The following is a 24,111-nucleotide window of genomic DNA, read 5'->3' on the forward strand; positions in this document are numbered from 1 at the left end:
AGGTGAAAGCCAAATGGATGAGGCCAGGCTCTTCTCAGTGGTGTGTATCAATAGGATAAGGAGCAATGGCCTAAAACTTATGCATAGAAAGCTCCATATTAACATGTGGAAGAACTTAACAGTCAGAGTGATGGAGCATTGAAAACAGGCTGCCCAGAGAGGCTGTGGAGTCTCCTTCTCTGGAGATACTCAAGACCCATCTGGACACCTACCTGTGTGACCTGCTGTAGGGTACCTGCTTTGGCAAGGGGGTTGGATTTGATGGTCTCTTGAGGTCCCTTTCACCCCCTGTAATTCTGTGATTCTGTGACTTCTTCATACCTCTTACATAAATGCTAATGGACATTTATTTAGGGAAAGCTAATATAAAAAATACTTCGTACAAGATAGATGTAGATTTCCAAAGAATTCACAAAACTTTTACAGAGTAGTCTGTGCAGAATTCCTATCTTTGATTTATTCCAAAAGCATTATTTTCATCTCAGTATAATTAGTTTCTGAACAGACAGCTGAATCTTTGTGTAAGATTTGTTGCAGTCATTTTTAATCAGATGTCACATAAAAGATTCCAGTGATTTAGCTGATCTGCTGAGACAGCATTGTTTTTCAGTGGGCACAGGCCAAAAAATAAAACCAAAGAAACACACAGTGAAAAAAAAAACAACAACGTGGATTTCCTATTTGAAGAGGAAAGGAACCAGGATTCAATTTTGATGCTTTTTTTTTAATGTTTTTATAGATTAACATAATTTTTACTTGCTCAATATTCTTTTAAATCTGGCAATGTCCATCACTTTCTCATATGCTGAAGTTGTTCAGTATTGTTTTTTTTTTTTAATTGACTTGGTCTGGAAATGTAGCCTTCGTCATACGGAGTCTATAAAATATGAGGAACCTAGGGGACAACCTCTGGTAGAAAGGAAGGATTTTGTCTTGGATGGACTTCACAGCTGGGCGCAAGCTGGCCAAAGCTTGGAGTGAGGAGGTGGCTAAAAGAGCCACTTAGATTAGGTGGGCTGTATTGCATCCATGTTTGTTAGGCATTAACGCTGGCACAACTGCACTATGGATTGGACTGTCAGCAAATACAAGGCACCATTCATCTTCACGTTTTTTAAGCAATGCAGAGGCTTTACTCCCTTCTGTCAGCCAGAAACTGAGCACTTGATTCCTACATTCCTTCCGTGCGAAGAAGCTGAAGTTTTAAAGCATATTGATTTTAGTTAAGAAAGATCACACATGGATCTCATCTGTACGTATTAAAATACATGTGGAGAAAAGGGCAGTAGCTCACAGTCATTCTGTAGCTCCATTGTAATCTAATTTTTCTGCATTTTTGTGTAAGATCTTGTGAAAAAAAACTAATAATGCCAAATTTCAGCTGCAAAAATATTTAATCAATCTTTAGAAATTGTCAGGTGATTCATTATTTCCTTTTTTTCTTTTCTTGTAGGTCTTCATTACTTCAAAAACATTGTCTTAGTTGGATCTCTACAGGATCGTTACGTTCCTTATCACTCTGCTCGCATTGAGATGTGTAAAACAGCTTTAAAGGATAAACAATCAGGTAATAAATGTACAATGAACAGATTACTCACATGAAAGCTTATGGGTCTCAGATTCATCCCATATAATTTTGGGTGCGTAACTGAGACACCTCAGCTATGTCTGTAGACACCTTGGGCTTACTCTGTAGTAACAGAGAGGGAAAATGAAGAGCTGAATTATTTTCTGATTCTGTCCTGCTCTATTACACATTGATGAGTCTGAGACTCATTTACAGCTTATAAACCTGGCTGAAAGTTAGGTGGGATGAACACAGCCCCTTGTGTTACTCTGTGAATAGGGAGGGCAAATAACTTTCATTTTATTGAGGATGCCAAGGTAGCTTCAAGCACACAGAATCATAGAATCATAGAATCACAAGGTTGGAAACGACCTATAAGATCATCCAGTCCAACTGTCTCATCACCATTGCCACCACAAGCACTAAACCATATCACGCAGCACGTCATCCAGATGCCTCTTGAACACTGCCAGGGACGGCGACTCCACCACCTCCCTGGGCAGCCATTCCAGTGCCTGACCACTCTCTGAGAGAAGTTCTTCCTTATGTCCAACCTAAACCTCCTCTGATACAACTTGCGGCCATTGCCCCGTGTCCTGTTCATTGCCTGGGAGAAGAGGCCAAATCCCTCTTCACCACAACCTGCCTTCAGGAGGTTGTACAGTGCAATGAGGTCTCCCCTGAGCCTCCTCTTCTCCAGACTGAACAACCCCAGCTCCCTCAGCCGCTCCTCATAAGACTTGTGCTCCAGACCCCTCACCGGTTTCGTTGCCCTTCTCTGGACACGCTCCAGGACCTCAACATCTTTCCTGTAGTGAGGAGCCCAAAACTGAACACAGTACTCGAGGTGCGGCCTCACCAGTGCTGAGTAGAGGGCGGGCTTTATTTAGTTGAGGCTTAATACTAGCAATGAACGAAAATGCTCTTTTCCATTTTCAGTGGTGCTTTGTTGTATTTACCTGTGGGATATCCCAGCATAGTCACACTGACATTATATATTAGCAAATAAGCATCATTTACACAGACAGTATAATAAATGAATAGTGACAGGCACTTTTTCACTACAGATGTATAATGAACAAATACATGGTATGTAAAGTTATGTTTTTGCACAGTATCTGAGGAAATCAAGCTTCCTGTATTCAGCCTAAACAGAAAAGCAGCATCATACATTCAGCGCTTTTATTCCGGAACGCATTCATTTTCAGTTCAAGGTCATAGAAGTGCATTCCTGGTGATTCACAGAGAACCATTTTTATTTTCCTCCACAGGACCAATTTATGCTGAAATGATCCAGAACCTGCTTCTGCCAGTTCTTCAAAATAAGGAATGTAATTTGGTTCGTTACAACGTTATTAACGCGTTGCCCAATACAGCAGATTCTCTCATAGGGAGAGCTGCACACATTGCTGTTCTTGATTCAGAAATATTTTTAGAAAAGTTCTTCCTTGTTGCTGCCCTGAAGTACTTTCAGTAGAGAAGAGCATCGTGAGAGACTTGGTTATTACCTCATTAACAGATGAATCAAATAATGTGTGATATTAAAGTATAGCTGCAGCTGTATTTTAAGAGATATTTATACTTTTTATATGGAAGATAATTTATATCATCCACACTTAGGGCTTTTTAACATCAACTTTACTTTCTAGGTAATGTGGCTGTGCAATATTTTTTTATTTTGTTCTTTTTACTTTTCTATTACTTTTTCTTAATTTGGGGTACCTAATTATTTGGAGATTAAAGCACAGTGTGTACTCTCTTTGGTTTCTTATTGGCTCTTAAGACTACAGAAGTCAACATTACTTGGCTACATTTTACAAGACGCTTTAGATGCCGGAATTAATTGGGTTTAAAAGTTCTTCTAAGGTATTACACATGCAATTATTGTATTTTAGCACTGTAGGAAGTTTAACTGGAAACAAAACAAGCTGCTAAAATACTGGGTATTTGAAAACAACTGTATCTGGGAGTCTCACAAAGACCCTTACCGAGTTGTCTGCTCAGACATCACAGCATCTTAAGAGTTTTCTACAAAGTCATTGTCAGCATTAGTAAATACGTTATGCCTGTGGGAATATATTTTCTACTGATCTCAAAAACACGTTAGTTTACATATTCAATTTTATTACTGGAACTTTAGTTTTCAGAAGCAAATGGCAACTAAGGATTTTTGAATGTTTAATGATCGCTGCCTTCAAATAATTGGGGTTTTGCAGACCGTATTAAAATTGCTCCGTACTCTGTGAGTTCCTCAGACGAATGCGGACTGTTTTACATGGACTTCCTTGTATGTACGTGAAAGAAGTAAATGTTACAAAATTCTGCAATACTTTTATGAATTTATTCAATTTTTAAATATTGTTCAAATGTTTTATTGACTACAAAGTATTGTAAATAGAAATCGATACATCTTCAAATGGGACGACATTGTAAACTTTACCTGTTCAGTGATGCAGATAAAATGTTTCTGATACACAGGAATGTTAAAGGTCTGTTGACTTTCTACTGGTGCTGAATAGCATTGAGTTCGGTTTCTCCTTCCTTCCCTTTTCTCTGTTTCAAACAAGAATTCACTAAAGGTGGGGCGGAAAAGGGTTACATGTGCGTTCACTAACTGTAATGAACATTTTTTGGGAAACATAAATTTGTTGTATAATGCATGTTTATTTTTAGCATTGTGTTATTGCATCTGGTGTTAATAAAATGAACAAATGACTCTAAGGAAGCAATTAAAGGAACTGAAATCTTCTGCTAATTACCAAATCCCAGGGAGGCATTTTTGTATATAATTAATACTTTTGTATTATTTGAAATGAATGTAGCAATAATAGTTTGTAATGAAGTAATTTTACATTTTATATGGTTTGTTCATGCAGTCTCTGTAATAACACACTTTCTTCTCTGCAGCTTACAGGTTTCAGACGAGCACCTGCACTTTTTAATGTGCACACTTCAGAGTGCTTTCTTACAGAGTTGTTTTAGGCAAGTGCTTATTACAGAAAGATATCTTAAATACATTCCCATTCTAACAATATCTATTTTTATATATTTTTTATAGTATGGTGGTACTGCTATGCTGTAAATATTTAAATTACATTGTGATATCTCAACTGTCTTTGTTTAACAGTATTACAGTAGCTGACTAGTAGGTAAGTTGTTAATATCTGTTTCAAGAGACAGAGGACTCTTCAGACTTCTCTGTCGCTGATGAAAAACATTTGTCTTGCTGTGCCTTTCTGGAACTGAAAAAGTGTACGTTGTGCCTTTGTGATTAGCAAAGCAGAAATATCCTGCACTGGAGCCACTTTTTAAAATGTTCAAGCCCATCCACTTAAGCAGACTTGAATCCAGTCTATTGGATGGTGTAGGAAATGCTCTGATGTTTGATGTAAACTTTTCATAGAACAGGGCAAACGTAGAGGACTTCTCTCCTCGCCTGTATTTTCCTCATTGCAATCCATCTGTGGTTGGGTGACCCTTTGTGTTGTAGATTTGGTGGAGGCTGCTCGATACCTCAAAGGAGGGATCAGTATTTGTTTGCTGTACTGAGTGGTGTGATGACCTCAGTGTGCCCTTGAAGCATGTAAAGTTCATATTTGCACTCATTAACTGTATGATACTTTTGTGGTGGTTGTTTGAACAACACGTGCACTCATCCATGTTTGGAACATCTGTGCACAGCATGTTCCAGCTGCCCTTGCATATATCTATTTTTTAGATAGAAATGTGGACTTGCATACATAATTCAGCACCAGGTGATCTAGAGCAGCCATGAAATGCTCCATCTCTCTTCTGTTTGAGTGAGGGCTTCATCTCCCTGCAGTGTCAGCAGCCTCCCCTTTACGCGAGTATCCTGCAGCCACCTGGAAGAGGATGAGGCTGCATCAGGTGTTGCTTACAGAAAGGGAGTTAACAATCAAGGACTGACATTCCTTTAGAAAGCTGCCAGTCTCTTGCTCCCTGAAGCCATTACACTGTTCTTGTTATTTCACAAAGCTCCCAGTGGTATTATCAGGAGATTACTACATGAAATGAGAACACTATATCTGAGGTTTTGTTCCCATGTAATGTGTGTAAGTTAATTCCTTGGTCTGTATTTGAGTCTTCCATCAAAATTAAACTTTCTGATCCTAGAGATGTGGAAACTAATTGGGGGGAAAAAAAGAAGGAAAAAGTAAAAAAGAAAAAAAAAAAAAAAAGATTGTTTTGGAAATCACCAGGCCTTGCAGCTTATGTTCTAGCTCATCTGAACTGACCTGCATAGTGCGTGTTGGCTGTAGGTCTTCTACTACCTGCTTTTCAGAACAGCAAAATAAAGAATAATACATAATTCTGACTCCTTGCAGGGCACGCTGGAGAGTAAAAGAGAAATGATTAGCAAGTGCAGGAAGGAAAGCACAAAACAAAATAACAAACTTTTTGTTTCAGTCACAGTGGCATGTTTCTGTGGCATGTGCTTACATATGTTCTTATATTCAGGTAACATTACATTCAGGTCTTATGTTCAGGTTCACAATCTCTTCAACCACATCTAGGAATACATAAAGCAGGAGTAAAAAGTGAAGTTTACATTTTTACAAGAATATACTGGAAATGAAGGGGGAAATAAGCTCTGAAGACCTTGTTTTTGGGTAGAAGAATCATACCTAATTATTCTTACATAGTTGTTTCACCCTTACCATTTGGGAATGCACGCAAGTGCAGTTTTTCATGGGTTTACTTTAATCTCTCAGGGAACAGAGCTTACCCCTAGTTGGTGCCTGCGGGCAGCTCAGTATGAATGTTGTCAAGGTAAAGATTTCATGGGAGCACGATAAGCTGTTGAACTTGGCATACATCTGTGGATTTTTTTCTTGCTTCTTTTGGGTTGAAGAGCATTTTTCCTGCATGAGCCACCGCTATTGCACTGCTTTCTCTAGTCTGCTAAAATAACGGAAAGGCTTTCCATCACTGCCAGTCTCTCATGCCCAATTAACCACGTTATAAAAAGCTGATTGAAAAAATGTCACACAGAAGGCAGTCAGTTAAATGTAATTGCTTTCCATGTGTAGGCACGGCCAGATGCCGTGCAATAAACTCAGCACAGCACTGCTGTTAATTTACCAAGGAGATTTACTTCCTTAAATGCTTAAAATAAGAATACAGAATCATAGAATTGCTCAGGTTGGAAAAGACCTTCAAGATCATCAAGTCCAACTGCAACCTGACCATACTACCCTAACTAACAACCCACTGCTATATCATGTCCCTAAGCACCACATCCAAACATAACATGCTATTTTAGACTCCAGTCGCCCTGAAGCCAAGCGAGCAGCTTTGTGTGGCTCAGTGTCCACGGGGATGGCTTAGAATTGAGGAAGAGTGAGGTGACGGGGCCCGCAGAGCAAGCAGCACACCTGTGCCCGGCTTCCCGCAGGGCGCGCCGTGTGTGCCCGGCAACGCCGCCCTGGGCAGATGGAAAAAACATGAGGTCGGTGTCAGCGGGGGCCGTGTGGCACTTTGTCCTGCTGCCTTCTGCGAGGAGGAGGAGCCTCTCCTCGGGTGTGGAAAGGGCACCTGCTGGGCCGTACAGCGTGCTGGCTCAGAAGCAATTACGCGAGGTTAAAAAGAACGGTAACTGAGGTTAAAGTGCCGCAGCCTTTACGAAGCCTGGGTCTGTCAGCCAGCGCTGTAACGCCAGGCGGAATCATTTCATGTCCGTTGTGCGTTACGTCTTACTTTGAGCGATTTCAGCAGCGTGCTTTCATCACTTTTATGTTAATTTGTTTCCAAAAGGCGGGGAGGCGTAGGAGCACACCTACCTGCTGTAGGGAGCCTGCTTTGGCAGGGGGGTTGGACTCGATGATCTCTGGAGGTCCCTTCCAACCCCAACCTCTGTGAGCGGCTCTTTTGAGCGGTTAACAGTTCGTCACACGGCAGAAACTGGGCCAAGAGTTCATAGGAACCGCCGCACAGCGGACACGAGGAGGCGGCCACCAACCGAGCGCCGCTCACCACGCGCGGCCCGTGGCGGTTGCGCAGGCGCGGGGCGCAGGCGCGGTAGCGCGACTTGAGCGGGGACGGTGCGGCCATGGCGCTGCGGCTGCTGAGGGCCGCGGCGAGTAAGGAGCGGGCGGGGAGCAGGGCGGGGGAGGGGGGAACGCCGGAGCTTCTGCCAGGCCGTATGTGTGAATGCGTGCCCGCACAGCTCTGGCCTGCAGCTGCCAGGCCTCGCTACCTGCTATGGGAGTTTATTAGCGCTGCGAGGGTTGGAACTGTAGTGAGAGGCTGAGCTGCGCGTTAGTGCTGGCGGAATAGCTGGAGGGCAGCCGGCCTCGGCAGCTTAGCGCTGTGTGTGTGCTGAGGAGGCGGGCAGCCGGGCCGGGTGGGGAGCAACCCCGTGTGGCGGCTGAGCCGTGAGAACGGAGCGATGTGGTGAGGAATGGCGGCGGCTGCTGAGAGGAGGACTGGGAAAGGGACCGTGAGGTGCCCCATCCCCAGCGCGTTGCCGTGCAGCCCGCAGCCTGAGTGGCCCTGCTGGGTTCCGTGACGGCTGAGCGCTACAGCTGCGGAGAATTGGGGTTTCCAGCTTCTTTCCAAGTTCAGCTCTATGATTAGCACACAGCACGGCTTTGCAGTGCTCATAAAGGATGAGCAGCCCGAGAGCAGCCTGCAGAACGTACCCTGCCGATGGAGTTGGTCCTCTGTCCTGTGCTTCTCCGAAGTGGTCAGTGTTGAGATGCTGTCAGCTCTGTGTCAAGAGGAACGTGTTTTAGTCCAAACGTTGGACTATTCCAGATGTTACAAATAGGAGAAATGGATTTTGCTTCTTCCCTCCTTACTGTCAGATAGTTTCGTATCAGTAGTTCGGCATGACTTGTATTTGAACTTGGACTTGAGCACTGAAATTTCCTACCTGGCTTTTGTTCCAGCCTGCAGAAAAGCAGAAAGAAGGATCTAACAGATGCAGAAGTGTTGGATTCCTTGCTGTTCTTAAACCCCTTTGTCGTAGCTAAAGAGGAAAAAAAAAAAAAACAGTGTTTCTTTGGGGCACTGGCTGCATTTGGCAGGCCCAGCACGGGTTATATGACTGTAGGGTCTAAACTTGCTCAGGCCATAGTAATTTGGGATGGTTGGATGTGCTGATTTGGGGCATACAGCTGGTTGCTGTTTGGTATGGGTGAGTGACAGCTGTGCTGCTGGAGGAGGCTACATGAAGCCACAGCTCTCTGCAGTGCTTGGAGCCCAGCGTAGGCAGGCAGGGTTTATGTTTGAATCTTCTAGAGAAAAGACTAGGCCATATCCATAGCTGAAGTTTTTTCAGAGATGTTCCTGTTCATGGTGGGCATTTGGCTTTTTAATGAAGTGCAGATGTATCTGTCTTTTGGGAGGTCTTTGTGAGCAATTTCTGATTTGGTAACGTCTATTCAGTTACTTAGAATAGCTGTGCACCTTGGTGTCTTTAAAATACTTAGCAGAACATTAAGGGGGATGGTAATAAGGTTTCTCCTAATTGTGTTTAAAGCTATTAGTGAGGCTTTATGAGGGGAAAATATTTTCTTCTTATTAAAGCATATGTATAGAGTTATATAATTGAACTTAAATGAGCTTAAAGTTTGTTCTGCTTTTGACTACCAACTTATTTTATTGTCATAAGTGAAGTCCCTCTGTTCTTTGCCAACATCTTGGAAGACCTGTTACCAAGGGAACAGTGATTTTTCCTTACTTCTGGGGGTACTTTCCTTTGGGGAAGCAGAGGCTCTTTCTGACAAAAAAATTGCTGGAGATGAGCCAAGCCCTGAAAATCTGCAGCCTTCCTGGGGGAGGTTCAGCCTTTTCCAGGGAAACAGAATGTATTCCTCTATGCCAGCATTATTGCTATTTAGAACCTAAAATGCAAGACAGTAACAGTGAAGATAATTTCAAAAAGTTTAAAATACACTGTTGATGTGAACAGAGTTATACAACTAACACAATTTTGCATGCATATGTTTCTAGAACCAAAAATAAGAATCTGTGCTAATTTCTTAGGTGTTAGTGAGTAGAGTTTTGAACTTGAACAGAGGAAGTTCTGCATTAACAAACATGCAGAAGAACTTCTTTATGGTAAGGGCGATGGAGCCCTGGAACAGGTTGCCCAGAGAGGTTGTGGAGTCTCCCTTTATGAAGATGTTCAAGGTCTGGACACCTGCCTGTGCGACCTACTGTAGGGTATCTGCTTTAGCAGGGGGTTGGACTTGATCTCTTGAGGGGTTTTTGCCTCACCTTCACTCCCTGATTTTTGGAGTGAGGCAGTTTGGTTTGTTCTCAGAAGCTCTCAAAACAGAGGCAGAGCTGTTTGGTATCAGGGTCTGATGTGTAGGTGACACATGTCCATTTGTTTGTAGGATCATCGCTGCCCTGCAGCTCCCTGAGGAGCTATACGTCAGAGGGAAGACCTGAGCCTGAGACTAAGCAGAGGCTTAAGAAACCAAAGTTACCAGTAGGCCGATTTGATGAACCGGAGGAGTCCAGCGTAGAGAGGGAACCTCTGGAAAGTAAGTCATGCTTTATGAAGTTGAAAGCTGTATTTTAAAGGCAAGATCTCTCTTCCTGGGGACACTCAAATTAGCCTGGACATTCTAGCCTGGGGTCTTCCTGTGGGGCCTGCTGTCTGGCAAAAGTGCCTTCCAGCATCAACTATTCCATGGTTCTGCCAAATGTAACTGATGTAGCAATATTGGTCTACTGTAGTGCAGCTATAAATGTTGGTCCCAGCTGCTTTTAATGATGCAAGAAGCCTGTTCCAATTTTAGTCCACAAAAGATGTCCGATCCGTGCTGCTTTTCACTGTTGCTCTGAGCCTTGCGTGTGGTGTTTTGAAGAGCAGCGCCATGTGCAGAGCTTCCTGAGCCATTCAGCAGGGCCAGGGAGACCTGAAGAGCTCTGTCTGCTGTTGGTGTGTTCTGATCACTTGGTGGGGATGCACAGAATATCTTGTCTTACCTACACAGGTACCAAATATATTGCTGCTGCAAATCACAGAAACGCACGCTTTTATGAGACAGGAGAATTAAAGGATTGTTTTTTCCTCCTCTTTCTTTAGTCGTTGTTTAACCAGTCGGATTTAACCTCATTCACCACCTTGTGCTGTTCTGTTACTGCTTGTTTACCAGTGGTGATAACCTGTGTTTATCCATCTTGAGCTGTCTAGGACAAACTCTTTCAGTGTACCAATAGATCACTATGAGTTTCCAGATGACAAAATGACTGAAAAATTACAGTATCATTTCCAGAACAGCTGCCAGCAGTTTCAGATTGTGACTCCCTATGAGCACTGACTCAGAGTTGGAGTTATTGTATAAGCAGTCACTTAATTCTGAATTCCTTTCTATTCCCAAGGAATACCACCAGTGCTTCATTTAAAACAATTATTATCTTTTGCTTTTTGCTTAGATTTTTGGGCAAAATTAGAGGTTTCTTTTGTGTTTCAATTTAGTTGTGTGTTTTTATATACAATACAATGCTGGCAGTAGTTTGCTGGAATGCTGACTGCTCCTCCTATCCTTGATGTTTATTAGAAAAAAGGAGGGGCTTAGGTGGCGGTTTGAAATTCCCATTGCAGTGTAGCCATCATAAAAAAGCTTTTGAGCTTCTGTATCCACTGTCAGCACATCAGTAGTGCTTAGATATTAGGGTGATGCATTTGTGCTCCCTGTGCTGCCGGAGGTGCTCAAGTGCTGATTTTCCCTATCGTGGTCTGCATGAATTTTTAAACAGGCGTTCCTGTACGTCATTCTGTATGGCCTGTAGCTATGTGTGTCTTCCTCTACCACTGTCCTTCACTTTCACTGCTCCCCAGAATTTCTATTCTCCTTTCTCGTGTTCAGTCCTGCTCTGTATTATGTGTTTCCCAGCAGTGCAGTAGTGCTGAGAGCCACTAGTCAAGTGGACTTAAGGAGAGCTCTGGAATCAGCATGGCAGAGGTGCATGGGGTACCCTGAGCTTCCGGCAGCTCTGCAGCCCAGGGCAGGATGAAAAAATACTCAGCCTAGGATGGTGCTGTGCCAGAAAGAGAGCTCTCTGTGGCTTGGTGAGGCCCAGGCAGAGGGCTTTACTGAGACAGCATTGAGTAGCATGAGGATGTTGATGGAGATGACATAGCTAGGTAGTGTGTTGGGAGCGGAAAAAGCTCTGCTGATGAGTTCTGCTCGTGTGGCTCACTGGGGAGACTTGGAAATCCCATTCATACCCCACAAAGGAAGGGTATCCCTCTCCTGGAAGGGTATCAGCATGACACAGCAGGCTCACACTTGGTTTTAAAAGGTGGAATCATAGAACTGCTCAGGTTGGAAAAGACCTTAAAGACCATCGAGTCCAACCATGACCTAACCATACTACCCTAACTCTAACAACCCTCCACTAAACCATGTCCCTGAGCACCACATCCAAACAGTTTTAAACTCATCCAGGGATGGTGACTTAGCTGCCTCCCTGGGGACCCTATTCCAGTGCTTAACAACCCTTTCTGTAAAAAAGTTTTTCCTGTTATCCAACCTAAACTTCCCATGGCACAACTTGAGGCCATTTCCCCTCATCCTGTCACCAGTGAGAAGAGACCAACCCCACTCTTGCTGTAAGCACCTTTCAGGTATTGGAAGAGTGTAAAAAGATCTCCCCTCAGCCTCCTTTTGCTGAGACTGAAGGTCTGATTAGGATTTTATAGTGCCTCCTATGATAGTGGTATTTGGTGTGAAGTTGATGAACGTCTGCATGATACTTAATGAAAAGATATTATCTGTGAAAACATGATGGTAATTATAAAACCATGACTAAAATTCTCATACTTGAGTGTCTGAAATTAAAAATCTAAACAAACACAGACAGTGATGTGGTATTTTAGATATGGTGAACGTGGCAGCTTACCTTCATGATGAAAGTTCTTACCATGCATTCACTAGAATCTCTGGTGCTGTAGTGCCTTGAGACACTGAGTTGTTTTTTCATTTGCATTACTGAATATGGTAACATATTCCTGGCTGTTGTCACAAAACTCTCTGAAATTGTCTGGTTCAGTTTGTGTCTGTGTTTGTCAGCACTGTATGCATTTTAATGAATTTTCCCTGTCGTTGTAGAATTCCCTAGTGGAATCAATCCTGCTACAAAAGAGAGAGGTGGACCGAAGGGCCCTGAACCTACACGTTTTGGAGACTGGGAGAGGAAGGGACGTTGTATAGACTTCTGATGTATAAATGAATCCATATTGCTGCTGATACATTTCTAGTTGTTGAAGAGTATGTACAGAATCATCTGAGCTAGATTTGTTGTGAACATTCTTGCTTCTTTCGTGCTTGTGATAAATTTTCTGGGATGCCTTAGGTAAATAAACATGATACTACAACTGAGTTTTTTGAAGCTGCTACTTTATGTGCACCTCATCATCAGTGGTATTTATAGTAGGCAAGTATAAATGGAAGTGTAGTGAATGTGAATCAGTTTGTAGTCAAGATCTTGCTGAGATGTATAAATGGCTTCTGTTTTGCTATGTAAATGAACATTTTTTATTTATCTATCTATAAAGGCCAGGTTGGATGAGACCGTGGGCAGCCTAATGTAGTGGGTGGTGGCAGCCCTGCTAATGGCAGGGGGGCTGGGACTAGGTGGTGAAAGTCCCTTCCATCCCAAAGCGTTGTGTCTGCTTGAAAACTGGCTAAATGCTGCTGGAGAAAAAATGACATTATTTTCTGATACCTTATGTTCAAATACCTTATGTATTAGATGAAATGATCTTCATATTGCAGGTCTTTAAGTATCGCTAAGTTACTGGCTTTGAGTTGAAGACCTTTCCATCAGACCAGCTCAGTTCTTCATTCAAGAATTTGCCTGGCTGTAAATACTTCAGTAGAGCACAAATCCACTGCTTCTGTGGGTCCTTAATAATAGGAGAATAAGCTGACATCACTAAAACCTGTAGCACATTAACTCTCTGGATATTTGCTGTGCAAGTTCTTTTTGACAGGAGGAAAAAAATGATCTTCTGTATCTTCAACTGTGTTTGAGTTTTTTCTCTCCATTTGTGTTTCTTTCCTGGAGTTTTGCAGATTTTCCCAACCTCTTCACTTTTCCTCTACTTTCTCTGTCTTACATAGTCACAATTCCTATTAGCTGCTTCTACCATAATGTCACAATGGACATTCAAACTGAATAAAAGGTGTTTGGACAGCATGGTATTCCATTTTATGGCCTTAATTTCTTTTTCCTGTATGAATTTGTTTGCTCTTTTCTCTGCCAAAGCAAGTTTTGCTTGAATGAAAGTCAGCCTTAATGAAGATTTCTGTTCTGCATTACTGTGGCTTTGTAAGGATGTCCCACTTGGTCCACTTTTGCCTGATTTTATTAAAGCTGCAAAGCATCCAAGTACTGTTACAGATCTCCATATAACATCTCCGATACCCACCTGACTTGTGATCTCTGGGAAAGCTCTTCTTACAGCCTGCCAGTTTGCATTCCATGTGTTTTACTGGTGTAGTACTGTGCTGGTTGGGAATTAGGAGATTCATCTCACTGCTGTGATGCCCTGAATAAGCCTCCTAGGTTTATCAGCCAAATACCTCACCAGAGAACAAAGTCAGATGTATTAAAGGCTATTTCTCCTCAAAGTTGTTAGCTAGTAATTATAACTGTTAATTAGATTTTGAACCCTTAATCTTGTGTAAATTCTGCAGCGTTGCTTGGATGTTGGAAAACGAGCCTGCATTTACCTGACTGATTCTAGTTCAACAGTTTTTCCCAAAATCTGTTGAATTTTTTATTTACATAAAATGCATATAAGTAAGCTACCTGTAATATGTGCTGTTTCTTAAGGTGTCTTTTTCAAGTGCTGCTTTGTCTCTTTAGTCCCCAGTAGAGGACAAAATACTTTGTCATACACTACAACACCTACTTTTCAAGTACAAAACAGAAATTTAAATTGAAACTTCTGCCTTTCCTGCATCATTATTATTAGGCTTTCCATCCTAACTAAAAGGCAGTGACACTACTGCAGTTATTTTATTTTTGCATTATAAACCTTATCCTTCTTATCTGCAGGTTGGCAGGCGTTATTTCATTATTTTCTCTTGCCAGGTTTTGTCTTCCCAACACAAGTTCCATGAATGTTTATGTAGTTCTGCTTCTTGGCATTCTTGATGCTCAGTTCTAATCACAGAATCACAAAATTGCTTGGGTTGGAAGGGACCTCAAGGATCATCAAGCTCCAACCCCTCAGCTGCAGACAGAGGCGCCAACCTCCTCATTTAATACTAGACCAGGCTGCCAGGGCCCCATCCAACCTGGCCTTGAACACCTCCAGGGACAGGGCATCCACAACCTCCCTGGGCAGCCTGTTCCAGCACCTCACCTCTCTCTGCAATAGCCTTCCAACCTAGACATCCAACCTAGATCTTCCCCCCCTTCAACTTAAAAGCATTTAATTAACAAATTGTTGCTTTCGTCATAGACTGCCTTCTAGCTGTAGCTGCAGTTCTCCCTGGTTACAGAACGTCACCTCTTGGCTAGTGTATAAAGAACTGTTTGCATTTACCTCTGGTTTTTGAGAAATGAAAATCCCCTTGTGAGAACTTGTCATCCATCCCTTCCATTACTGTCCTCAAAGAGGATAAAAGCACTCAGTTTCCTGCCTGATCTGAGCACTGTGCAGGTGCTTGCTTTCCCTCTGATGGAGGCTGTTGTCCATGGATCAGCAATCCCGGGTCCTCCCTGCCTGCATCCACTGAGCTCTTATTTGAGAGCTGCCTCTGTGAGTGCTGACCATACCAAGAAGGGAGTGCCTCACAAAGGTGGGAATTTTTCTTTCTTCTAAAACTAAAAGTTTTAGAGTTAAAAGTTAAAGCAAACTAAACAGTAAATCCTGGTTGTCGGCAGGCAGGCACTCAGGAAATAGAGGATACCTCTTCCACCTTAGGAAGCAGGCCTTTGTCCACACCTCACAGGTCAGTGCTGGTAATCACCAAGTGTTTTACTTACTCTGGGTAGGGCACGTGTCAATAAAAGAGACTGAATGCTTGGGGGGGGAAAAAGAGACAAAAAATGAATGGCAAGGAGCATTTCTGTCTGACCTGGCAATCTGGCATTTATCAAGAAGACAAATACAAGTCCAAAACAAAGTTTTTTTTGTGGTGCTGCAAAATAGCTAGTGGTATTTGTATTATCAGTTCTTTATATTATGTATATATAGCACCTCTCCTGTGAAGAAAGGTTGAGGGAACTGGGCTTGTTTAGCTTGGAAAAGAGAAGGCTCCAGGGAGACCTCATTGTGGCCTTCCATACTTGAGAGGAGCATATAAACAGGAAGGGGAACAGAGGGTGTTTACAAGGGTGCATAGTGATAGGACAAGGGGAATGGTTTTAAACTGAGACAGGGAAGGTTCAGGCTAGATATTAGCAGGCAGTTTTTCACCCAGAGGGTGGTGACGCACTGGAACAGGTTGCCCAAGGAGGCTGTGGATGCCCCATCCCTGGAGGCATTCAAGGCCAGGCTGGATCTGGCTCTGGGCAGCCTGGTCTGGTGGTTGGTGACCCTGCACACAGCAGGGGGTTGAAACTACATGATCATTGTGGTGCTTTTCAACCCAGGCCATTCTGTGATTCTATTTGTCTAAACCAATCATGGTTTCAGTGCAGTAACCAACACAGTGAAATTGTAAGGCACAAATGATCATTCCTGTTTTGTTTTCTTGCAGTGTTTGCAATCACAAAAGAAGGACTTCAGCACTTCTTCAGTGGTGTCTTCCTGCTTTTTCCCAATGATAAATATTAGTGATTGACTGATGTAACATTAGGGTAGAGCTATGACTAGCCGCTGAATTAGCCACATAGGTATGCTTTTATCGTAAATACTGATTCATCTACTTTTGTAGCTCTTTTTGTTAGTATAACGGGGTGGAAAGCATCAGGGAGCTGTATTCATTTTCCGTTCTCTCGCATTTCTAAGAGACAGAATTGTTTTGTCCATGTAAGCAAAATCTTGTAATTCTGGAGGATGCTTGTTGCTCTGCTTTGTCTTTACTAAAAAGCTGTACGCTGCTTCTTTGCAGAAGGTTTCCTTTTTAAACTGCTAGTTTGTTTACATTCAGTATGCTAAAATTAAGAAGCCTCATTGTTTGAAGGCCTTGCTCTGTAATTACTTTATTACAAAATATATGAAGTTGCACGCTACAGTTCAAATGTTTGCTCTATATTGCCATGTTTGCAAAGTATCTATTTCAGTGCTGATCTTATTAAGTTGAAATGCACAGTTTTGTCATACTGTTGAATCAGAGTAAAATTACTCTGTGTCATAGCAGATGTTTTTAAACAACTGTGGCATATCGCTGTAAAACCTGACTGCTTTGCAGTTGACTGCAGTCAATGATTCCAGCAGCCTGCAGTGGCAGATGCGTTGTATGTCTTTTTATCATACCTATTTTGATTTTGTAGTTTAAAAACAGTCACAATACATTGTTCTGTTGGGAAAACAGAAAAAAAAAACAATGTATTAATTTGAAAGAGAGGGCATTTGAAAATTCTGTGGTGGTTGTGATTACTCATCAGTCATGAAAAGCATGAAGCATATTGTCAAAGCTAAGTTAATGCTTTGGGATGTATTTCTGTGTGCTGACACTGATCAGAAGAGAAGTTGGTGATATGGGAACTCCTTTGCTTGGTGCTTCGTGTCACACCAGCTGGGGTGTGCAGTCTGCATTCTAATATTGCTGTGCAAGTTTTCCCTCCTGATCTTCTTAAGGATTTTTGTTGCAGGAAGGGTGGCACAGTAGGAATAGAAACACAATTATAAAATTTGGTTTTGGCAAATTCTGAGATGAAAGCTCTATTTAAAACAAGTAAATGAAGTCTCATTTCTTACAAAGTCCTGAAGCCTCCTATGAATCCAGTTTCTTCCCCCATATTCCTTTGACTGACGTTATCTCCACCAGGCAAGAGACAGGACATCTTTCTGCTCATCTCCCCGGGGACAGTACTTGGACTCTTTCTTCTGTTTCCCCCTCCCTTGCACTGACTTTCCCAGAGCCTTTAGGAACTTAATTACCTTGGAAACTTTTCTGTCTTTGAAACCATTTCAGAACAGGTTGGAGTTACTTGCTGGCCTCTTCAGTCACAGGGCAGCACAGCCATTAGCCTCCCATCCTTTCAAAAGCAAGCTAATTAATAAACTTCACCGTACATATTTTGGAAATGTTCATCATCTGCATTTTTCTGCTCTGCGAAAGGGTGATTATTTTGTTTTTTTCCTGTATATTAATAGTGCCAATTAAAGCTTATGTTAGTGTGACTTTGACAGGCATTTTCCAGACGTTAACTCTCCCAATTAGCTACAGTCTTGAGCCTTTAAAAAAAATCACACATTTTAATTGTATATTTTTTAGGATGAGAGCATTCACAGCTCTTTAAGTTACCTACTGAACAGATTCATTGGTAATAAAGTTGACATACCTCCCATCAAAACACAGTTGTTATTTTCAAATGTGGGTCGCTGTCAAAATCGAGTGTGCTATGAAGTGAACCAGTCAGGTTAGTTGTAGAGGGCAGATATTGAACTGCTGTTTACATGGGGACTCTCACCTAATCAGCTGTTTAAAAGCAAAGTGACTTGTGTAGCCATCTGCACTCGCTTCCTAATTAGTTGCAGTGGAGGGAGAAGCCTCCAAACAGAAGTCCATCTTTTGGAGGGAGAGATTAATGCTTCACAGATGATGAATGGGAGGGGGTCTTAAGCATGTCTTCTCCATTAGCTTTAAAGGTTGACAAAATAGATGTCTTAAGCTCTCACTTGTCTTAAGGTACCAAGAGCTTATTGACCATTAGACAAATAGAACTGAATGTGTCAGCTTTGTGGTGAGAAGCCAGAGAGCCACGAGTGTGTGAGGTGTGAATTCTGCAAGGAGGCAGCGGGACCTGCAGTCTGTGCCCTTCCCAAATGCTTCCAGTGAGGAGGGACGTCCAGAACCAACTCTTAATGCACCTTGTGAACATGAATTTGCTTCTGTAACATGACAGCAAGAAGTCTGATGCTGAGACTTTTGTTTTTAATTCCTGTGCCCTTTTAGCTCCCAAACAAATACTTGTAGCATCATGCAGCCAAGAGGGTAACAAGAATGTATTCATATCTGCATTATGGCACTCAGACCTAGGGACCTGTCATTTTATTCCCCAACAAGGCAAGGGTGAAATACTCCAAAACTAACAGCTACAATGTTTTTATCAGGTGTGCTGCTAAAAGAGGGGGATCTCCAATGGAGATAAAACTGTCAGATAGAAAAAAATGAATGTATTTGCTTAGCAAAACCTTAGTCTGCGTGGCTTCCGCGTGAGATGGTACAGAACAAAAGACTGTGTGTTTCCAGTTTCCAATTGAAAGCCAGGGAAAATGTCACTGTCTCCTAGAACATACATGAGTAAACGCTGCATAGCTCAGGGAACATCATGCCTTTAAACCATTATTTTTTTCCCCCGGGGCTCTCACTTTCAAGTTCTGCAGTCTATGTGTGTGATAGTTACACAGATATTTTTCCAGTATTACTCTTGAGACAGGAATGCAGTGTAATAACAGGTATCTGCTTGGTCTGGCAGGCATCAATGCCTCATCCTCCCTATATATGGTGATATCATTTTTTTCTGCTTAGTAATGACAGCTTCAGCACTTTTATTAGTAATTACATGTTACTTAACCTTGCTTTAAATTTTTGCCATTGAGGTCATTTTTTGATTGGTGCCTTTAGTTCCTTTTAGAGTGGTGGTAGCAAAAAAGAAGATCTGCAAGGGCCCTTCCAGCCCAAACCGTTCTTTGATTTCTATAGTTCTATAAACAAGGAAGACTGATCTCCCTTGAAGTTCTAAAAATAAAACTAAATCCATTTTTAAATCCTCCTTCCCTAATTGGGCATTGATGAAGATGACTTAGCTGTTCTATTTAATGTTACTGAACCTTTTTGAGACCACGTGGCTCTGGTCCAGCCTGTCCAGTTCAGGTAATGTCAAGGCAGCTGAGAAATAACTCATTTAAGTGATTTTTGCAGGTTGATGGCTTAGTTTCTGTAGGGAAATCCAATGCTAAAGTAATACAGATTTAAATGGCAGAATAAGAATGGTTTGGGATAGAAACATCCCTTGAAATGGCCAAGAATGGTTTTCCCAGTGACGTGCATGCCTGCTGGGCATGATGTCAGCTCACATGCTGGACCTGAGCTTTACATCTGAGCACTGATGGAGTTACTTGGAATAGCACAAGGCTGATCTCTGAGCCAGGCAGTTAGCTTCTGGTCTTAGACATAGTTTCTGTTTTGAAGATAAACTGGGATTTATACATCCATAAGAGATGCTTGTACCCAGTGTTGCTGGGGGAGATGTGCTCTGTCCTGTCATCCTCTTGCTTGGGAAGAGCTCTGATGTGAGACCACCTGGCAGGGAGAGGCTGAATTACTGAACAGGTGCAGGGCAGGCAAACGCGCATTTGGACAGCTGAAGACCAGATGGTCCTTCCTATAAAACCATTTGTAGTAAAGTGTGGATAATACCAGCAGCATCACAGGGGCCTGCTGTGCTCTGCAGACTGTAAGGAGAGAGTGGAGTACTCTAAGATGGATTTGCACAGTGATTGTAGTGCTGTACGGGAAGCCAAAAGGCACAGAACTACAAGGATGCAAGGGAACGTAGCGGTCAGACCAACGTTTGTGTTTCCAGGATCCTTCTTTCCATTTCTGAATGCCAAGGTCCCTGTAAAGTCAAAGTGACCTTTTCTCCAAGCCTTTTTCTTGTAGCAACAAGTTATATGCTCCAGGCTGGGCAGAGACCCCAGAGAAAGCTCAGTCTGCCCAGGGAAGTCCCTGAGCACACCTGTCAGCAGGTCCCTTCTCATCTGCATTAGCCTGAAATGTTGCGAGCCCTCACACTGTCAGCATGTGGGAGGGAGTGCTTGGCCTCACTAATAATGGCCCTAAAATACAGTGCTAGGGACCTTCCTGTTGAATACCTGGAGAATTTATTATTTTATATCATTAAAAAAATTGCAATTCTTATATCTTTTATGCTCTTCTGTCTTTACACTGACACTGCCAGGATTTCCACTGTCACAACAGTGCGTGTGCTTTATTCTCTGTTTATGGAAACAAAAAAGGCTTCTGTCATTTCAGAGCGCGCTGAGTGAAGCAGGGCACTGACAGCAGAGGAGCACTGGTGATGGTGCTTGCGTTATTTTGGAACACACTGACCCTGGATAACATGAAGTTGAGGGTTTTTTTATCCCTGAGCAGAGGAATAAGCAAACCCAAGTGTATCAGCTGCAGGAGGAGTGAGTCACTGTGCTTCCCCACTACCCCACGCAGATGCAGTTTAACGTGCAGTGCTTAGCATCCCAGTGCAGCAGACGTGAACTGTGGACTGTGAAGCTCAGGTTGTTCTCTGAGCTACCTGAGTGCTCTCAGCCATGGTACAAGTAGCAATCTGCACTCTTGTCATTTCATGCTAAGCAGTAGACGTGCAGTTCTCCTGTCTGGTCTTCTTGGCAAGACAAAATACATTATGTTGCTCCTCTCCCTGGAAGGAAATTCTTTCACTAACAGCTTCCCACACAGAGCTGCAATTGAAGTCTATAACCATTTCTAGACTGTGATCTACACAGACGTATAGATATGTTTGCAGATTTCATGCTTGTATGGGAGACTGTCACTTCATGAAGCCACAAGGAATCAAAATTTGATAGTTAAAAAGTATAAGAAAGTATTTAATGTAGTAAAACTACAGCTAATAGTTTTCCTTCTGGAGCTCAATTAGTTTATTCATATTTTATATAAGTTTGAAAACTGAAGAAGTAATTGGAGTAAAAAGTAAATACTGACATCTCACCTTCTCAAGTGAAAAAGTGCTTACCAAATGCACATTTTTTGTAATCATGAAAGGGGAATCTTCATGGGACACACTAAATTGTGGGGGAAAATAAAGAACATGACAATATATGCTGGAAGCATACCCAAAATCTGGCTAGGCCTGTAGCCTTCCTCAGATGGACAGAGGTGTCCCTGGGTGCTTTGCTAGAAGTCCCTTCATAACATGCACTGTGGGATGACAGTGGGACAGTCACTCTTCCGTTCTATCTTACCGTGGTCTTACAGTTCAGCTTTTAAGCATACATAATTTAAAGTACAGTTTTCTTTTCAAGCCCCACATTTCTCAAACAGGCCTGCATCTTGCACACAAAGTAAATCAACAAGAGACAGAACTGGTATCCAAAAGCATAAATCACCTTTGGAAAAGATTTAAGGAGCCGTTCAGTCAGTTTCTTTGGGATTGTTTCTTACAGTTTATCTTGTAATGTTGTGATTAGTGAGGAAGTCTTCCAGTGTTTCCAAAGTTAAAAAGTTCAATAGAGAGATGAAGATCAAAAAAGAAATATTGAGGATACATTCAAGATACTAGAGACCTGATCAACTGTCATGTTTATACCGACTTCAGAGGATGTCAGACTGAATTCAATGTGAATAAGGATATTTTTTTCCTCTACAGATATTCAACTGAAGCTGTGAGAAGATATGTTGGAATTTCTCGCTTGTAACAGTGCTGTCATTATGCTTTCAGAGTAATGAGAACAAAATTTGAAGTGCTGTCAGATATTTCACTTGTCAGATATGTCATATTTCTCAGTGGAGAAACCTCTCTGGGTACATCAATCTTTTGCTTAGTTTTGCTTTCAAAATTTGCAATCTTACCTTAACACTTCTGCTGCCTTTTGGTCATATGGCAAAATACATTCAGTCCTATTTACATGTAATTTTTCCAACTTCTCCTTCTACCTGAAATTCCAATACAAACAGCATCTGATTTCTGTGACTTGGATCCTGCCCTCCAATCGTATGTGCCAAAACAAGTCATTTTTGATTTTTCCTGTTCAAAGTTCACTGTATCCCCTGACATTAAAACCCAATTCCTGGCCAAATATAACTCATACTTATCCTGTTCTCCAGCTGAGGCTTGTACAGTTCCTGCACCTCGTGTTGTTTGCTCATCTACTTATAGGTAGATAATGTCCTGCAGTCGTCACAGAATTGGCACAGAATGCTCCCTTTGCATCATCACTAAACAGTGGGAAGAATTTGGAAAACATGTAGAGCCTATTGACAGCAGTGGCTCCAAGTGCTCTGTCATGTGAACAAAACTGTGTGCCACTTGTGGCTGAGGGGCGGTTAAGAAAAGAAGAGCAAAGAAGAGTTCACAAGAATGAATAATGCGTGTGTGAATGGAAGAACTTCTTTGGAAATATGTTTGTACTCATACCCTTCTTCCTACAGATGCACTCTAGTTTAATGTCTGTTGAAGGATCACAATTCAAAGGCAGTGCATTCACATATTTACACCTCCACAGGACTGTACAAGTGTTGATACTCTCAGACACTGACGTGAGATACCTTTAAAGGCACGTACACATGTACACTATGAGGTAGACTGAAAAAGTATCAAAGCAAAAACTAAGTAATGAAGTCCCATTCTCCTTTTGCCGTTTGTCTGTTGATACACTAATGTGGGTCTGTCCTCTTCCTCAAGGATGAAACAGGTACCAGCAGAATTCTGGAGAAACTGGTGTTACAGTAAGAAGAAAGAATCATTTCCATTGTGCATACAAGACAGTGCATGCTGAAATACACAAAGAGAATCAATGATGAAAGCAAATATCTTGGCTATGATGACACACAAAGTCAACAACAGTTTTCACAAGTGCTGGAGACGTTCAAACAAAACCTGAGATAGTGCTGTTCAGCCAGGTGAAGGTCAGCCCTTTGTGAAGGAGTCTTTGTGGAAGTTTATTTCACAGCCTCCCTAGCAGTCAGCTCCTTCTGGCTTTTCCATACAGCACCAGGGCACACAGCTGCTGTGTAACTGGGCTACACCACAGGCAACACAGAGAGAAACCTGGGAGGAGATCGATAAGCTGCATCTTTGCATCAGTGACACTGAGGTGAAAACGAACACGTGCTGTCCTCCAGCAAGTGACCTCCTGGAAACATCAGATTAAGCCACTCCAAATCACGTATGTCTATTCAGTCTGTCTGCAGAGTGGAGGTGCTTTGCCAGTCCTAAAGTGTTTTGCTCAGGATGAATATCTCTGTGTATAACTGGAATACAGCTTAGTCTTAGTCTCTGAAGGAGCAATCTCAACAGTGATTATGCAAAACCCTGGGCTCTTTTAGCCACTTCAGAGTCATTTTTTTCTTTAACACTCAATATTTTTCTCTAAGTTTTTATCCTTCATCTGTTTTGCTTTTTTTGTGTGTCAGAGTTTCATTACCATTAAAGTCAGGTTACTTGATGGAGGAGAAACTCAATTTCTTCTTGATTTCAGTTTACTACCAAGTTTTTCATTTCTGTAGTAACAGCCAATATTTGTCACAGCATTTATTCTAAAAATGGTTTTATTCAAACAAATTGCCTCTGTAGAAGTTGTTTGTCTTTGAAAATTTACAGGAAAAGACTCCTCACAGCAATAATACATCTTCAGATTCTACCAACTATGTAGGTTTCATTTCATGTATTTCTATATA

General features: G+C 42.1%; 2 protein-coding genes across 8 annotated transcripts in view; both read left to right on the top strand.

The window, feature by feature from the left end:
* The window catches only part of FAM135A (family with sequence similarity 135 member A), an 81,963-nt gene extending 77,538 nt beyond the window's left edge, over positions 1-4,425 (top strand). For all 7 annotated transcript variants that reach the window (XM_052686258.1, XM_052686292.1, XM_052686308.1 and 4 more), the window contains 2 exons: positions 1,454-1,567; positions 2,839-4,425. In XM_052686258.1, coding sequence (XP_052542218.1) covers positions 1,454-1,567; positions 2,839-3,044 — 320 coding nt within the window. In that variant the 3' untranslated portion in view covers positions 3,045-4,425. The remainder of the gene's footprint in view (positions 1-1,453; positions 1,568-2,838) is intronic.
* A 3,132-nt stretch (positions 4,426-7,557) lies between these two features.
* Positions 7,558-12,930, top strand: SDHAF4 (succinate dehydrogenase complex assembly factor 4). Its single transcript, XM_052686434.1, has 3 exons — positions 7,558-7,668; positions 9,934-10,083; positions 12,661-12,930. The coding sequence occupies exons 1-3, from the start codon at positions 7,638-7,640 to the stop codon at positions 12,768-12,770; spliced, it is 291 nt and encodes a 96-aa protein (XP_052542394.1). The 5' UTR covers positions 7,558-7,637; the 3' UTR covers positions 12,771-12,930.
* The last annotated feature ends 11,181 nt before the right edge of the window (positions 12,931-24,111 follow it).

The sequence above is a fragment of the Tympanuchus pallidicinctus genome, unplaced genomic scaffold, assembly GCF_026119805.1.
Source record: "Tympanuchus pallidicinctus isolate F22 unplaced genomic scaffold, pur_lepc_1.0 scaffold1, whole genome shotgun sequence".
Taxonomy (NCBI): Eukaryota; Metazoa; Chordata; class Aves; order Galliformes; family Phasianidae; genus Tympanuchus; species Tympanuchus pallidicinctus.

Bases quoted from the DNA above. Each gene is read 5' to 3' on its own strand.
- SDHAF4 (XM_052686434.1), top strand. From the start codon at position 7,638: ATGGCGCTGCGGCTGCTGAGGGCCGCGGCGA. The intron at 7,669-9,933 runs GTAAGGAGCGGG...ATTTGTTTGTAG, and splicing joins GCTGCTGAGGGCCGCGGCGA to GATCATCGCTGCCCTGCAGC. The intron at 10,084-12,660 runs GTAAGTCATGCT...CTGTCGTTGTAG, and splicing joins AGAGAGGGAACCTCTGGAAA to AATTCCCTAGTGGAATCAAT.